This window comes from Phyllopteryx taeniolatus, chromosome 5 (genome assembly GCF_024500385.1).
Source record: "Phyllopteryx taeniolatus isolate TA_2022b chromosome 5, UOR_Ptae_1.2, whole genome shotgun sequence".
Lineage (NCBI taxonomy): Eukaryota > Metazoa > Chordata > Actinopteri > Syngnathiformes > Syngnathidae > Phyllopteryx > Phyllopteryx taeniolatus.
In genome coordinates, this window is record NC_084506.1 from 23,267,125 (window position 1) to 23,284,389 (window position 17,265).

A 17,265-nucleotide genomic window follows, 5' to 3' on the forward strand; every position below is an offset into this window, starting at 1 on the left:
CAAAGTCCCCACATTCAGTTCTAGGCTCTGTGCTTTCCTCTTCTCTTTCTGCCGAAGAACCCACTTTCCACCTCTTCTTCTTCTTTGACTTCGACCCACAGTAGCTGAATTTCCAACGGCGCCCTGCAGGTTGACGGACGTTGTTAATCCGGTCCACGACCGATCCGGTATGGAATTCTTTGGATGAACGCTCATATTTGTTTGGCAAAGTTTTAAGCCGGATGCCCTTCCTGACGCAGCCCTCTGCATTTATCCGGGCTTGGGACCGGCCTACCGTTTGCACTGACTTGTGCCACCCATAGGGCTGCATTATTCTGATTCTGATTAGCGCTAAAAAATAAATAAATAAATAATCCTAAAATTAATTGAGGGGTCACTCCAAGTGTGCCCGCCACTTGCCCATCCCTGTTGTATAGAAATTAATGACTCGTATAAAATCAAAATTGTAGTGAGTCGTATCGTAATTAGAGTATCTTTTTCAAGTCATAATCGAAGTGAATCATGTCACATCATAACTGGATTTTATCGCACTGTAATTGGAGTGAATCATACCGTAAAAAGAGTGACTTATATCCATTCATAATTGCAGTAAACTATCGTAATTACAATGACTTGTACTGAATGAATGACGTCATAATTGCAGTGACCATAAGGCATCGTAATTGGTGTGAATTGTATTGCTTCATAACTGGAGTGTATCAAATCAGAACTAGAGGGAATCTTATCACATTTTGTTTTGGGTTATTCGAATCGTAACTGGAGAAAATTGTATTGCATTGTAATTGGAATGAATCAAATCACATCACAATTACAGTGACTCCTACTGCATTCTAATGAGAGTGAATCGTATCGCATTACAATTGGATTGAAACACGAAACATAATCAAAACGTCAAAATAATTAGCTAGCGCAAGCTAAGTGTGCATAGCTAACTGCTGATTTAATGTCATTTAGGAAAACTGTAGCGTATTTATATAATTTTTATTGTAATTGTTAATTTTTTTGAGTGCCGTGATGTCTACCTTCAATCTTGGCAGGTCTATGTTAGCCTGCGCGAGCTGGAGGCGCAGCTCCAGATTGTCTGAAACCAGCTTGAGGTTTTCCGTCTGGAGGTCCCCGTCGCTTTGTGAAGGAGTCTCACTGTCTTTCTTTGGTACCTGAAGCAGACGCAACATCGAAATGCGCCAATACTTGATGCACATGAAACAAAAAAATCAACTCACAAGTGGTGCTTTCTGAGACTTGCTGGACATGTGGTTTTCTAAGGATCGCAGTCTTTCCTCCAGGGATTGGCTCAACTTCTCGGTTAACTCGCCATTCCCAGTTTGGTGTTGCCTGCAAGGTTACCCCAAAACACAAGCTTTTAGTAGTAGTAGTCTGAGAGATATGCACAACTTCAAATATGCATATTTCAGTAGTTCATTTCAGTAGCAGTGAGCCACCCTTTCAGAATCTAGTATGTGTGAAATTTGCTGCATGCTTTAAATGTGGGCGGCACGGTGGCCGACTGGTTAGAGTCACAGTTTGAAAATTATGGGTTGAAACCTCAGTTCAGCTTCCCGGTCTGGAGTTTTCATTGTCTATATAGTGCATCTGGAAAATATTCACAGTGCTTCACTTTTTTTCACATTTTATGTTACAGCCTCACTCCAAAATGGAATAAATACATTAATTTTTTTTCTTCAAAATTCTAAACACAAAACCCCATAATGATGTGATTTTTTTTTTTGCAAATTTATTAAAAATAAACTAAGAAATCACATACACAAGTATTCACAGCCTTTGCCACGAAGCTCAAAATTGAGTTCAGGTGCTTCATGTTTCCACTGATCATCCTTGAGCGGTTCATACAGCTTAATTGAAGTCCACTTGTGGTAAATTCAGTTGAGTGGACAAGATTTGGAAAGGCACACACTCATCTATGTAATGCTTTTTTCATGTTGTCATTATGGGATGTTGTGTGTGGAATTTTGAGGGAAAAATTGTATTTATTCCATTTTGGGATGAGGCTGTAACATAACAAAATGTGGAAAAGGTAAAATGGTTTGAATACTTTCCAGATGCACTCTAGGTATAAATGTGAATGCTCGTTTAACTATGTGTCCCTTTAATTGACTGGCAACCAGTCCAGGGTGTATCCTGCCTCTCACCCCAAGTCAGCTGTCTGAAACCAACGAGTAATTCTAATGAATTGAGAACAAGATGGATGGGTTTATTGTTGCTAGGACTAATACGTACTTTGCAGTGATCAACTGAGTCTCCTTCTCTACAACCGGATCAGCCGTCAATCCCCTAGCTTTGGTCTTCTTCTGCGTTGTGTTCTTCTCTCGCTCCAGCCTGCGCCAACACAGTCAACACTGACAGGTTGAACGAAAAGACTTATCTGGTCAAATAGTTGAAACACTGACTTGGCATAGAGGTCTTTTATAGAATTAAGTTGCCTCGACAGGCAGTAGTTTTGTTGTTCCTTGTCCTTCAGAACGTTCTTGACCTTGTCCAACCTGGCTTGCCACTTCTTAGCCTCCTCCCATTGCACTACTTTCTCTTTGCTCTGTCCAATGAAAGCATTTAAATGAATAGAAACAAGCTTGATAAGCCCCACAAAGTTGGAAGCAAAGAAATGTGCAAATTGTCTCAGTAAGATTAAGAACAGTGTTAGGAATAACTACATCTGGGCATACAATTCACTGTCATTAAAAAAGTGTATCGCATCATAATTAGATTGAATCGTATTGCATTGTAGTTAGAGAAAAGAGTAGGAGTGTCACGTATTGTACTGTAATTGGAATTAATCGTATTGTAAATGGAGTAACTTGTATCATAATAGTAATACAGTAAATCATATTTAACAACTGGAGTATTGTAATTGAAATTAATTGTATGATAAACACAGCGACTTGTATGGCACTGTGATTTGAAAGAGTAATACAATTGGAATGAATCGTATCACATTATAATTGTTGGGAATTGTATCGTATCATAATTGCAGTGAATCATATCACATCATAATTGGAGTCAATTGTATTGACATAGACTGGCTTGTATCGCTTTGTGGATGGAGTGATTCGTACCACAATTGGAAAGAATCGTATGGAGTCACAATTTGAAGCAATTGTATGTTATCATAATTGGAGTGGCACACATTAAACCGCATTGCATTTGGAGTGAATTATATCGCACCAATATCATAATTCGAGTGAATCGCGTCGTATCGTAATTAGAGTGTGCTGTAGTCCTAGTGACAGGTATCGCTTTAGGAATTAGAGTGAATCATATCGCAACTCAACTGGAGCGAATGGAATCATAATTGGAGTGAATTGTAACATCTTTCATAGGCGTGAATGTTATCGTAGGAGCTATATATATATATATATATAGTAAATGTTTTGTATGGTTGTCAATGAAAACAGAATAGATACGTATCAAATCGGTCATAGTGATGTGTGAGGTTCCCCAAAGAGTCCAGCCACACCCAAGTATCCCGTTGTGTTTTTCCACACTCCTTTAACAACCTGAGCGGGGTCACTCCGGCTCTTGATTTGCTTCTCCAACTCGTGGAACTCTTGTTCTTTCTCCTCCAATTGAGTGCGGAGCGCCTTCTGACTGCTGAGGCTCCTCTGCAGCTTCTTGTTCAGGTTGTCCACCTGAGCCTTCAGTTTGTTCTCGCCCTTTCTAGACGAATCATTTGCCACTTCCAGTTGGTCGCTCAACTCCTGCACCTGAGCCTGCATGAGAGACGATTGGAAAAGAAGTGTTACCTTTACCTTACGACTTTTTTGAGCTACAAGCTGTCGCTCGGTTGATTTTTTTTATTTTGTGTAATGGCTTTGCATGAGAGCAAAGAGAGCCAAAGTCGTCGGTGCACTTCGAGCTGTTTATTGAACGGGATAAACAGTCAAACACACAAATACAAAATAAGAACACTCGCAAGGGGCTGGTGTCGGCCACAACTCAGACCAAGTAACATGCGGACTAATTAGCCAACTGCTCCTGGTGGCACTCGCTAAGCCACGCCCCTTAAAGGCACACATTCAACTCACAAATACTACACGCTCAGGGCACTAAATCGATCACAACTGGACTGTTCTGATTGTCGAAGAAGACATTTATCCTCTTATCTGAGCAGACTTAATCAATTCACGCAAAAAAACTTGTTAGGACAGCACTAGCCTGGGTTTTTGGTGTGGAAACCCATATATTTATCCTCAAACCACGACTGGTATCACTCTTTTGGGATGCATTGGGTGGAAATTCTTTAAGCAAAGCAAATTTATTTATTTGGCGTATTTCATACACAAGTTAACTCAATGTGCTTTACCTTATCTCTTGTTCCTCCGATGATTTGGGCATAACTGGAGACTCCTGCCTTTTTTGTCCTTCAGCCGCGTCAACAAGGCCAATGTTTTCCTTTTGGGCCGCTGGCTGACGTACACAGTAAAAAATGTTGGCAGCCAATAACTTAGCCCCTAGTCCATTGAGACAGAAACCGTCTGCCTTGTAAAGATGTCTGTGTTCCCAAAAAATGCAGAAATTGTCAATGAAGCTCACGGATAGCGCAGTACACACTTCTTTAAGCCACTTATTTAATTGACTGAGCCTACTGAAACCTTCATCTCCAAATCATACCATTGGGAGAGGTCCACTTATGAAAACCTCAGCATCTAAACACTGCATTAGTGACCTCCAATATATTTTTTTTGAGATATCAGACACCATATCATTGGTAAAACACAGTACTTTGGTGTTCTTCTCACTGCAAAAATGTTTCACATCCTTGACAGCTCCATCACCAACTATTAACGTTTGGGGTGCCTTTTTTTCTTCTTGTATGATTTAGTTACATACCTTTCAGTGGTGGTGGGGGATGAGCATTCTTGGGCAGGGTCTTGTAAAAGTGGCTCAAACCTATTTGTAAGTCTGATGTCAATGTTTTACATTGACTTGCGTCCTCTTTTCTTGCCCTTTGCTGTAGCGACTGTCCATGGCTGATTTCTCTGGGTTGAAGACGCACGCAAGCCAGGCCAGCGGATTCCTCGGTAATCTGCTGCTGTTCTGTCCTCCCTTTTAGATGTTCCATATGTTTTGGCTTTGCTCCCAGTAAATTCCAGGGAGTACAGCTGGATGATCCATTACCGTTTCCACAGTCCAGAGCCGTCCACCTTGTGGAGCTAAGTGGGTGTCTGTTACCATGCTTCTGTTCACCATTTTGAGACATTGCTAGAGTGGTTTCATTCCCCGACTGTCCATTCACATCCAAATACGCTTCAAGATGGTGGAGTTTCGTTTCCAGGACCGCCATCTTCTGGAGCAGTTTGTGATAGTCTTCAGTGGAAAAGGGAGGCATCTTATTGCTGGTCTCATTGCTAATAGCAGGCTTGTGCTAATTAGCAGGCCACGGTCACGTTATGGTAAGGGACTATCAAAAAATATTGGAATATGGCAACAACTGACTATCTACAAAAAAAGTACAATCCCACAGGTTTAAAAATATCCAGGAGTCGCAGCTTCTAATTTATTTGGAAGAAGAAAAACAAGCTTCTCAGCAGGAAAAATGTAAACAGAGGCAAAACAAGCAGAGCGAGCAGAAAAGCGTCTGCACTGTAACCATAAAGGTTGTGGCACTGCCTCAAGACCAATTGAGGCCAGGTTTTCTGTTTGTTATTTGATAGAGGCAGAATTATTGAGTCTCCTTGGAATGGAAGAAAGGACTGCATTGTATGCGGAAGACAGGCAGTGTCAAAGCCAACTGAATCATAACGTGTAATAATTTGGACGCAACCAGAATTTTTGGTTTGTGGTCGATTCAACGCACTGAGAATACAATAAGAATATTCACTCGGACATTTTAAATGTCAGCAATGACTATTGGGTGACACTTGGAGCTCACCTTCAGGTCTATTGTGTGCTTGTCGACCAACTTCTGAATGTTGAGTTTCTCCTCGGTCTGTGCAGTGTTGGCCAAGACTTGTTGTTCTGCGGCAGATGTCATCTGGGTCCGCATTCCGATGAGAACTTTGCTGAGAGCCTGAGGAAAGAAACATCATGAGGGCCAAACTCAAAGCCTGGAGCCTGAGCCGGCCTAACACATTGTTTTTTGTACCCCACTAAAGATAATTAAATGTCTCCTTCATGTTACTTGCTAAATTGATCTATTATTTTCATTTTATCAGAAGATCTGTACCAAAATTACTATCTTTCTTCATTTTTACATATAAAGTTGTGCAAATCTAATAATGAGGTGCTCATATACAGCTCTTGAAAAAATTGAGACCACTGCAAAATTGTAAGTTTATGCCCACAAATGCCCTGCCAAGAAATCTTCACTGAGATGCAAAGAAATTGAAGTGTAATTTTCTTTAAACGTCTATAATTGTGACGAAAAACACAGCAATCAGCACTGGGCTCAAAGTCCATCATTGATTTTGAAGTCTTCTTATTTTGTTTGTTTAATCTTGCAGTTCTTCAGTTATTTCTTTCCAGCCGTAACCCCCTCCTGGGAAACCAAACTATGACCCGCAATGAAAATGAGTTTGACACCCGTGTAAACTAATACTAATCTATGTAATCTAAAAAAAACATCACTACCTTGATCTGTTTCTCTTTGTGGACCAGCTGCAGCTTGAGGCGTTCCACGATGTTTTTCATGGTGTTGCTGTGCGACACAACATTGGCCTCCCTTTGGCTCTCGAGCTCATTCTGGAGGGAGTCCATGTCCTTCTTTAGATCTGCTATTTGGCTCCTCTGGTCTTTGGTATCAAAGCTCACATCTTCCAACTCCGCGGCATGAGACCTTTTCAACCTGTACCAAATATACAATTTTAGCTCATTGGAAGCAAGTTGTGAGAAGGGCGGTTAAAAAGAACAATACCTGGAGATCTCATCGCCGTGTTTCTTGGCCTGTGTTTCCATGGCCGCCTTGTGTCGCTCTGACTCGGCGGCGACCATCTTTAGCTTCCTGTTGACAGATGCGAGCGACACGTCCTGTTCGGCCACCATCTGCTCCAACTCTGCAACGCGGTCCATATGTTTGGATGTCGACGTGGCCATGCTGGGGTTCTTCATGGCTTCCTGCGGGAAGGTCCAAAACAAGGAACACTGAATGCTTTAATTGAATATTCATTGGAGTTGTTTTGGGGGGGACAGTAAATACCTTTTCATAATGGAAAATAAATATACTGCAAAAAGTTTAGGAATTAGTCTATTTCCTTCTAATGCAATTCATACATAGTTGTACCAGTACAGAGAACATTGCAAGACTGCCTTAGATGCAATTAGCCACTTCTAAAGAAGAACCAAACCTCCATCATAAGGTTTGTGGAAAACATTCTCTCATAGGTATGCATAAACTGTTTACTTGGGTTGTCTTGGGGTAATTTAGCAAAACACACAATGGCTAGCCTGCTAGCAGACGACAGCATTCTATCCATTTCTTTATCAAAAGAGCATGTCTATACCATTAATCCAAGCAACCTCCAACGGCTTCTCTAACTGCTGGCAATGGGCCGCGGGGCGGCGGATCTCGTCCGTTTTACCGCTGCCTTGTAACACAACATGCAACATTGCCCAAATAACACAAAACCCCTTACACTACACATTACACTTCAAGTTGTGGGCATAGTTTCATGGCCAATTGCACGCTACACTGATAGAACTGGGTGGAGTTATTTATGAACGAGGAAGTGCAATTCCACCGAGTGGCCACTGTATGGAATAAGGATGCTTGGTTTTCATATAGTGGGTGGGGTCTACGCCCCAGCCCCTTTTAGCCCCGCTCACAAAATCAGGATCATTTAGAAGTGAAAATTGTTCTCAGTCTTTACACCTGTTTTGAGCACTTACCTTCAAACATATTTAATGTATTTAGAAACAAAACATGAAAATGAGCTTGGCTGCACTTTAACAAATTCAAATTACAGCAGTAGAGAAGACTACAATCCTGATTCAAGTCATTCACCCTGTTTTCTCAATCGCTCTGCCTTGGTCAAATGATACTGTGTGTATGGGTTTGTTTACTAGTGGTGGAATCAGATTTCTTGGTAGCAAATAGCAGCAGGATGGAAGATTCTAGTAAAGGTTTGAGGCTTCTTGCTGGGTTAATGCCGGCGAAGGAAGGTGATAATTTTCTCGAGATGATGCAAGAACGGTCTGGATCACTATTGGCAAATTAGTTCTTTGCTATACATGTATGTACAAATCAGTCAGTCAGAAAAGGAAGAAAATGGCTAATATAAAACTAGTCATAGACTCTAAATTGCCCGTAGGCATGACTGTGAGTGTGAATGGTTGTTTGTTTCTACGTGCCCTGCGATTGGCTGGCAACCAGTTCAGGGTGTACCCCGCCTCCTGCCCGATGACAGCTGGGATAGGCTCCAGCACGCCGCGACCCTAGTGAGGAGAAGCGGCTCAGAAAATGGATGGATGGATGGAAAAGTAGTCATTTCTATTTTTACGAGTTGTAAAGCAGCAACATACACACAAGCATCCTCGCACTTCTGTATTTTTTTCAAAATCAAATAATCTGTAAGCCATTTCTTTTTAAATGTATAATTGTAAAATTTGTTTTAAATTGCATTAAACTGTTTGGGCATCATAGTATACAGTTTAGATTATTAATGTAGGCAACTATCAACAGTTTAGTAGAGCATCTCCTACCCACAAATTTTTGCTATTTGCATCGAGTCTTGGTTTCCACCACTGCCAATACTAATTTTCAAAAAGTGACAATCTGTACCGCTGCCTGCCGTCTGATGCGATCCAGGGCCATGTTGTTGTTGGAGTCCAACTTCTGATACAACGTCTTCATCTCCTCTGCGTGTGTCTTTATCAACTCTTCTTGATCCTGATGACATCAACAACGTTAGAACACCGTTTCAAATTCGTTAACGTGTTTGGCGAAACAGCCGAAATTGTTTCAGTAGCTATGAGGTCCACTAGCCAGAGGCTGAGTTGCACTGTGTCTATAATGGGGTATATGTTCACAGCTCAGACACTGTAATAGGCTAAGATAATGTTAGCGTGTCAAGGATCCTCTTGATGTGACGAAAATTTTTCTCCACGGGTGGAGGACACATTTTTAGTGGAGAGGAATTTGTAAAAAACGGAGAACTGCAATAAAGTAGAGACTATGGAGTATAACACAGAAAAGACGCTTAGGGAAGTCAAATCTAGAAAATTTAGGACCTTTTAAAAGGCAACATAGATCAAATTTGAATCCCCGCCCACGTCAACACTTGTTGATGGTTGATGCTTGGAAACCTGGGGTAAGAAATAGTGCTTTGAAGTAGCCGGTAGCCAAAGGAAAAGAGAGACGACAACAACAGAGACGGTACCGTTTGTGTCACTTGTACCTTTCCAACTTGAGTCAGCTGGCTCAGGTACTTTTTGATCACATCTTCTTTATTGCTCAGGCGAATTTGGAGCTCTTTGACGCTCTTGTGGGCCATCTTCAGGGCAGCCTGGCTATCTGCCTCATGGCCGGACTTCTCCTTTAGTTTCTGCATTGGAAGGAATGACAGGACTCTTTACCATGATATAAAGGATTATTATGGGTTATTATGGAAAATTTACTTTTAATGGCTTGTATACAAATAGTTGGGTCTGTGTGTGGATTACCTGTCTACCCATAAAGTGTAAACTGAAACAAGTAAATCTTGTTTTATCTGTCTATTTCTGAAAATGGGTTGTCAGGATGTCCAAGATCTGCAAATTTACATAATAACCCTCACAGCCTTTTATTGCCCATGAGTTGGAAGCTATGCTGGGTGAAGATCCACCACCTTCAAGCCACCCCCAGACCTAACCTGATTGCAACACTCTAGCTCCACCCACAGGTGTCATCCTTGCAGAAGACATCCTTGCCATTGGCTGGGGCGGGGTTAACAGTCATGAGACAGGACTGCCTCCTCAAAACGGGCTAAGTTCAGCAAGACCATAAATAGGGCATGCGCTATAATTTTTCATCTTTGAGGTATACAGAGGAAAGCATCTCACAGGGGTGTTATTCGGAATCCCACAGGACACGCCTTGCTCCAGTGTTACTGGCTGCAGGACACGCATCGCTCCAATCTGATTGGCTGCCATATCCTGGTAGAACTAAAGAAGTATGTGACGTAAGTGTGGTGGCGTTAATACGAATCCCACTAACCATAACCCCTTCTAATCCTAACCCATCCTAAACCCCAACCCTAACCCTCACATAAACTTTTTATTTTTTGTAAAAATGTGATACATCCTGCCTTGAACACCAGTGGGATTCCTAATAACACAGATGTGTTATTAAGACACATGGAAACCATTTTAAAATGTGGGGGAAAAAACATAACATGTTTCCTGATAGACACAAGTGAGAACTGGATGGGAAAGTCGTACTTCCTCCAAACATCTGCAGGTCTCCTTCATCTCTCGAAGTCTCTGCTCCTGATTGTCCACCTTCCTCTTGGTCCTCCTGTTCTCCTTTTCGGCTTTCGTCTTCTCCTGGAGGGCCTTTGCATGCTCCTCTTGGAGGCTCACCACCATGTCAGTGGCAAAGACCTTCAGGTTGTGCTAAGAATGAACAGCATGTGGTCAAAATCACATCAGTCCTTCAAACAGTTGAAGATGTGTCAGGGCTGGGTGAATTAAGAGTTTATTTTTTCAGGACGTTTTGCTTTGTTTTTAATCGATTTCCGTAGTTCAAAGCATGTCTCTGCTGATGTGCACTGCTTCCATTAACAACATGGCTGCTAACAGAAAGGACCTAATTTACAAAAGCAGTCAGGGTTGCCAGTTTAGTGATTTGGGCACTGTATTTAGCTTTACTTTTACAAACAATCTAAAATCTAACCACTACTTTAAAAAAAAACTAACGACTGTAATTCCCGCAAGGGGAGAAAATGTTTTCCGTATGACCAGAAAGGAGTACTTTGCAAAAGCAGTGATTTATGCACGTTGGAAACCTATTGAAGGCTGCAAAAGACTGAGACTGTGAAGGTGATTCATCTTCCAGCAAGACAATAACCCTAAACATAAAAGCAGAATTACAGTGGAATGGTAAGAATATTCATTTCTTAGAATAGCCCAGTCAAAGTTGAGAACTTAATCCGATTGAGGTGGCAAAATGTGAACAAGTTCAAGGGGTATGAATACTTTGTCGAGGTACTGAACATGTTTTAACTAAAGAGATAATTTTTCCAAGAGGAAGCACTTGTACATAGTTCTATTATTTATGTGAAAGCAAGTTAATGTTGGGGGGGGGGGGGAATTCAAAGCTTGTTTGGTATCACGAAAAACAGCAAATCATAGAAGGGAGAACAAAAGCAAAATTAAGTTAAGGGGGGAAATCAGATTTTTATTCCAAAAAAATATGTGATTTGATTTTAAGGCCACATCGCCCAGCCCTACGTCATAGTGGTACTTACGTTGGCCAGCCTTTTCAGAGTGGGGATGTTTGTGGTGTCTTTAGCCTTCAAAGCCTGGAGGATGTCTTTGAGTGCAGCTTCCAGGTCTTCTTTCTCTCTGGATAGCTGCTCCACTTTGAGGCAACATACAGACAGGAGAAGACCACATGAATGAAGTAATAATTCATTTTTAAATGTAATTAATTACAATAAATTAACAATTATTTAAGTAAAATTTAGAATCTTAACTTGTCTAATGCTTATTTCATTATTTACAATAACTCAAGCAACCAATTCATCAGATTTTTAAAATTTTAGATATTTAATTAACCAATTGCATGTTAATGTAAAACCTTTCATTTAAAAAATATATTTAAAATAAATGTGTTAACTGATTACTTAATTAAAGAAATGAATACAAAATAAATACAAAATAATAAATACATTTTAATTTACTAACTTTAGGAATGAAATAGCTGAATTAATGCAGCAAATACAATTGGACTCTTGATAATGTAAATACTCTGTGGGCTGGAGTAAAGAACAAAGCAGGCTGTATGTTGCCCATGGGCCACACTTTCCCCACCCCTGCTACTGTATGCAGTGTTGTGCCTGAACGAGTTCAATGAACTAAAGTTCATGAACTAGTTCATATTTTGTGCAAACGTGAACTGAACTTAGCTCATTTCTGCCTGATGAACGTAACTGAGAATGCGCTCATTCTAGCGTGAAAGAACAGTTTACGCACAAAAGTTCTTTTTTTACTCAAGAGTTCCAGTTTTTGTTTGGGACTTCCAGGAAAAACCTGTCTGAACACAATATATACGAGCCTTCATATGTCGGCGGATAAACGCTGTATTTGGCAACCAATTCAGTGCGGCCACAGCCGCCATTTAGGGCAGGCACGTCGCAGCTGCGTGAAAACGCGAGGTGCGTTCAGAGACACTGCATAAATGCGAGTGAATGTGTTCTTCGTTAGTTCTTTTCCCTCCATCCATCCATCCATTTTCTGAGCCGCTTCTCCTCACTAGGGTCGCGGGCGTGCTGGAGCCTATCCCTGCTATCATCGGGCAGGAGGCGGGGTACACCCTGAACTGGTTGCCAGCCAATCTCAGGGCACATACAAACAAACAACCATCCACACTCACATTCACACCTACGGGCAATTTAGAGTCTCCAATTCATGCATGTTTTTGGGATGTGGGAGAAAACCGGAGTGCCCGGAGAAAACCCACGCAGGCACGGGGGGAACATGCAAACTCCACACAGGCGGGGCCGGTGATTGAACCCGGGTCCTCAGAACTGTGAGCCTGACGCTCTAACCAGTCGTCCACCGTGCAGCCTCCGTTCTTTTGTAATACATAATTGTAAAAACTGATTACTAGGAAAATTATTATTTGTATCAGAATGCTTTAGTTAGAACTCTGTATGATCACACTGTCATGATATGGAATTTATTTTGCTGTGTAATATAAGAATAGATCAAATTAAATATTTTGTTAATATAGTCAGGCAGAGCTGCGAGGAACGCTAAGTTATACATGTCCTTTCACTATCGTTCCTGTCATACTGTGTTGCATGTTTTTGTTTGTGCATTAAGAACAAAAGCCCTGCTTTTGTTTTAATTCCTTATTTTAAAAAAACATTCAGGCACGTTTTTACTCATGTTTTTGAGATTGTAGGGTGAAAGCTGCAGCTGGCTACTAGTGTGGACTGAATGGGTGGCAACAATGGGAAAATTAAATGCCAGTATTTTGAGGGGAATAGCCCATCAGCAACATATTGAGAAAAAACAAAAAATAACTGAACTTTGAAGTAGCTCGTGTAGAAAATGAACTTTCCCAAAACTGACTGTAAGAATGTATTGCAGTTATGAATGTTAAAATGTTCCGGTGTATAATATAAGAAGAGAAGGGAATAATAATAAAGGCTTGGTAAAGGTTACCAAAGGAACCAAAATGGAGGATAACAGTTGTAATTACGTTTAAACTGGAACTGGTACTTGTTGAGTTCTGCCTCCCTCTTCGGCATCGTCACTGCTTCTTCCGTGCGTTCACTCTGACAACGGAAGATCGTGTTTTATTTTAAATTGTATTATTGAAAAATTTGAGATGAATTTCTCTTTCAAAAGTGCCAACCTTGGCTTGGAGCTCTTCGTTCGTGCTCGCATTGGTGTTTTGAATAGGAGTCTGTGGCCATTTTACACCTTGTGTGACGTTGTCCTCCTCCAAGACGGACGGTGGCAGCCCTGTAGAAACACAAGACTGAACAGAAAAACTACACAAAGCACAGAAACTTTGGTACTATTTGGACCAACATCCTGAACACCGGTTCTTTCCTGAAGGACCATGGGAAATGGTCTAAATGGCCTTAAATTGGCCACTTTGAACCAAAATGGCCTTCCAGGAAATTTTATTTACTCAACTCATACTTGTTTTTAAGTTTTAATATCTTCTTCTTTTCCTTTCTGCTTGTCCCGCTAGGGGTCTCCGCAGCGTGTCATCCTTTTCCATGTAAGCCTATCTCCTACATCCTCCTCTCTAACGCCAACTGCCCTCATGGCTTCCCTCACTACATCCACCAACCTTCTCTTTGGTCTTCCTCTAGCTCTCTTGCCTGGCAGCTCCATCCTCATCATCCTACTACCAATATATTAACTATTTCTCCTCTGGATGTGTCCAAACCATCGAAGTCTGCTCTCTCTGACTTTGTCTCCAAAATATCTAACCTTGGCTGTCCCTCTGATGAGATCATTTCTAATGTTATCCGACCTGCTCACTCCTAGAGCGAACCTCAACATTTTCATTTCCGTACATCATGGCTGGCCTCACCACTGTTTAATAAACTTTGCCCTTCGTCCAAGCAGAGACTCTTCTGTCACATAACACACCTGACACCTTCCTCCACCCGTTCCAACCTGCTTGGACCCGTTTCTTCACTTCCTTACCACACTCACCATTGCTCTGGGCTGTTGACCCCAAGTCTTTAAAATCCTCCACCCTTGCTATCGCTTTTCCTTGTAGCCTCACTCTTCCCCCACCTCCCCTCTCATTCATGCACATATATTCTGTTTTACTTTGGCTAATCTTCATTCCTCCTCTTTCCAGTGTATCCCTCCATCTTTCTAACTGTTCCTCCAGCTGCTCCCTGCTTTCACTGCAGATCACAATGTCATCTGCAGACATCATGGTCCACGGGGATTCCAGTCTAACCTCATCTGTCAGCCTATCCATCTCCACTGCAAACATGAAGGGGCTTAGGGCTGATCCCTGATGCAGTCCCACCGCCACCTTAAACTCCTGTGTCACACCTACAGCACACCTCACCACTGTTCTGCTTCCCTCATAAATGTCCTGTATTATTCTAACATACTTCTCTGCCACTCCAGACTTCCGCATGCAGTACCACAGTTCCTCTCTGGGTACTCTGTCATAGGCTTTCTCTAGATAGACAGACACAATGTAGCTCCTTTTGACCTTCTCTGTACTTTTCCATCAACATCCTCAAGGCAAATAATTCATCTATGGTACTCTTTCTAGGCATGAAACCATACTGTTGCTCGCAAATACTAACTTCTTTCCTGAGTAGCCTTCACTACTTTCCCATAACGTCATTGTGTGGCTCATCAACTTTATTCCTCTATAGTTCCCACAGCTCTGCACATCACCCTTGTTCTTAAAAATGGGCACCAGCACACTTTTTCTCCATTCCTCAGGAATCTTCTCACCCGCTAGAAGTCTGTTGAACAAGCTGGTCAAAAACTCCACAGCCAACTCTCCTAGATGCTTCCATACCTCCACAGGACTGTGATTAGGACCAACAGCCTTTCCATTTTTCATCCTCTTTAATGCCTTTCTTATTTCCCCCTTACTAATCATTGCCACTTCCTGGTCCACCACACTTGCCTCTTCTACTCTTCCTTCTCTCTCATATTCTTCATTCATCATCTCAAAATATTTCCATCTGTCCAGCACACTACGGGCATCAGTCAACACATTTCCATCTCTATCCTTAATCACCCTAACCTGCTGCACATCCTTCCCATGTCTATCCCTCTGTCTGGCCAACCTGTATAGATCATTTTCTCTCCTTCTTTAGTGTCCAATTTGGCATACATGTCATCATATGCCTCTTGTTTGGCCTTTGCCAACTCTACCTTAGCCCTACGTCTCATCTCAATTCCTTTTGCCTCTCCTCGGTCCTCTCAGTGTCCCATTTCTTAGCTAACCTCTTTCCTGTACTGTGAGGTTTCACTATCAAGTCTCTTTCTCTCCTTTCATGCCAGAAGATACACCAAGTACTCTTCTGCCTGTACCTCTGATCACCTTGGCTGTAGTGGTCCAGTCTTCTGGAAGCTCCTCCTGTCTCAGCTCTTCCCGAAAAGGCGCACAACACTCTTCCTTTCTCAGCTTCCACCACATGGTTCTCTGCTCTGCCTTTGTCTTCTTAATCTTCCTCCTCACCACCAGAGTCATTTTACACACCATCATCCTATGCTGTCTAGCCACACTCTCCCCTGCTACTACCTTACAGTCGGTAATCTCCTTCAGATTACATCGTCTGCACAAGATGTAATCCACCTCCGTGCTTCTACCGCCGCTCTTGTAGGTCACCCTATGTTCCTGCCTCTTCTGGAAGAAAGTGTTCACTACAGCCATTTCCATCCTTTTTGCAAAGTCTACCACCATCTGTCCCTCCAAGTTCCTTTCCTGGATGCCGTACTTAACCATCACTTCTTCATCACCCCTGTTTCCTTCACCCACATGTCCATTACAATCTGCACCAATCACAACTCTCTCTGTCTGGGATGATCGGAACTACTTCAACTAGCTCCTTCCAGAATTTCTCTTTCACCTCCAGGTCACATCCCACCTGTGGGGCATAGCCGCTAATCACATTATACATAACACCCTCAATTTCAAGCTTCAGCCTCATCACTCGATCTGATACTCTTTTCTCCTCCAAGACATTCTTAGCTAACTCTTCCTTTAAAATAACACCTACTGCATTTCTCTTCCCAACTATACTATGGTAAAATATTTTAAAGACTGCCCCTAAACTTCTAGTCTTACTGCCTTTCCACCTGCTCTCCTGGACGCACAATTTATCAACCTTTCTCCTAATCATCATGTCCACCAACTCCCATGATTTTCCTGTCATAGTCCCAACATTCAAAGTCCCCACATTCAATTCTAGGCTCTGTGCTTTCCTCTTCTCTTTCTGCCTAATAACCCGCTTTCCAACTCTCCTTCGTCTTCGACCCACAGTAGCTGAATTTCCACCGGCACCCTGCAGGTTAACAGTGCCGGGAGCGGACGTTGTTAACCCGTGCCACGACCGATCCGGTATGGAATTGTTAAAATGAACCCTAATATTTGTTTGGCAAAGTTTTAAGCCAGAAGCCCTTCCTGCATTTACCCGGTTTGCACTGGCTTGTGCCGCCCATTGGGCTGCATTGTTTTTAGGTTTTAATATAACAACAATTAATGATTTAGTACTTTTGATGATTTTGTAGTCTAGTGCCAAAATTACCTTTTTGCTCCCAAAAAGCACAATTCTTAGGTCTGTGAACAATAGCATCAATACAATGAGAAGATTACACTGATTACCATTTTTGGAAAAGGCACGCATCTATTTGAGGGAGGCATTTATTTGGTTTAAGTAGATTACACACTTCGCATCTCTAAGTAAATAGGGTATAGTCACCTGTCCGCTTGGCCAGGTGTCGGACTTGTTGCTTCATCTCCAGTCGTTCCTCTTCAAGACGCTCAATCTAAACAGGAAGTTGTCTTATAAATCCATCCATCCATCCATTTTCTGAGCCGCTTCTCCTCACTAGGGTCGCAGGCGTGCAGAGCCTATCCCAGCTATCATAGGGCAGGAGGCGCGG

General features: G+C 42.0%; 1 protein-coding gene across 11 annotated transcripts in view; it reads right to left on the reverse strand.

Annotated features, from left to right (window-relative positions):
- Positions 1-17,265, reverse strand: part of LOC133478172 (centrosomal protein of 290 kDa-like) — a 57,948-nt gene that overhangs the window by 22,877 nt on the left and 17,806 nt on the right. For 10 of the 11 annotated variants that reach the window (XM_061773901.1, XM_061773897.1, XM_061773898.1 and 7 more), the window contains 15 exons: positions 17,082-17,148; positions 13,514-13,623; positions 13,358-13,433; positions 11,397-11,509; positions 10,369-10,542; positions 9,348-9,494; positions 8,732-8,839; positions 6,869-7,068; positions 6,586-6,799; positions 5,888-6,025; positions 3,513-3,725; positions 2,409-2,551; positions 2,239-2,337; positions 1,224-1,335; positions 1,023-1,157 (listed from right to left, as the gene is read on the reverse strand). In XM_061773901.1, coding sequence (XP_061629885.1) covers positions 1,023-1,157; positions 1,224-1,335; positions 2,239-2,337; positions 2,409-2,551; positions 3,513-3,725; positions 5,888-6,025; positions 6,586-6,799; positions 6,869-7,068; positions 8,732-8,839; positions 9,348-9,494; positions 10,369-10,542; positions 11,397-11,509; positions 13,358-13,433; positions 13,514-13,623; positions 17,082-17,148 — 2,049 coding nt within the window. Of the gene's footprint in view, positions 1-1,022; positions 1,158-1,223; positions 1,336-2,238; positions 2,338-2,408; positions 2,552-3,512; positions 3,726-4,318; positions 4,423-5,887; positions 6,026-6,585; positions 6,800-6,868; positions 7,069-8,731; positions 8,840-9,347; positions 9,495-10,368; positions 10,543-11,396; positions 11,510-13,357; positions 13,434-13,513; positions 13,624-17,081; positions 17,149-17,265 lie in introns of those variants that run through there. The other variant, XM_061773902.1, reaches the window with a different exon arrangement.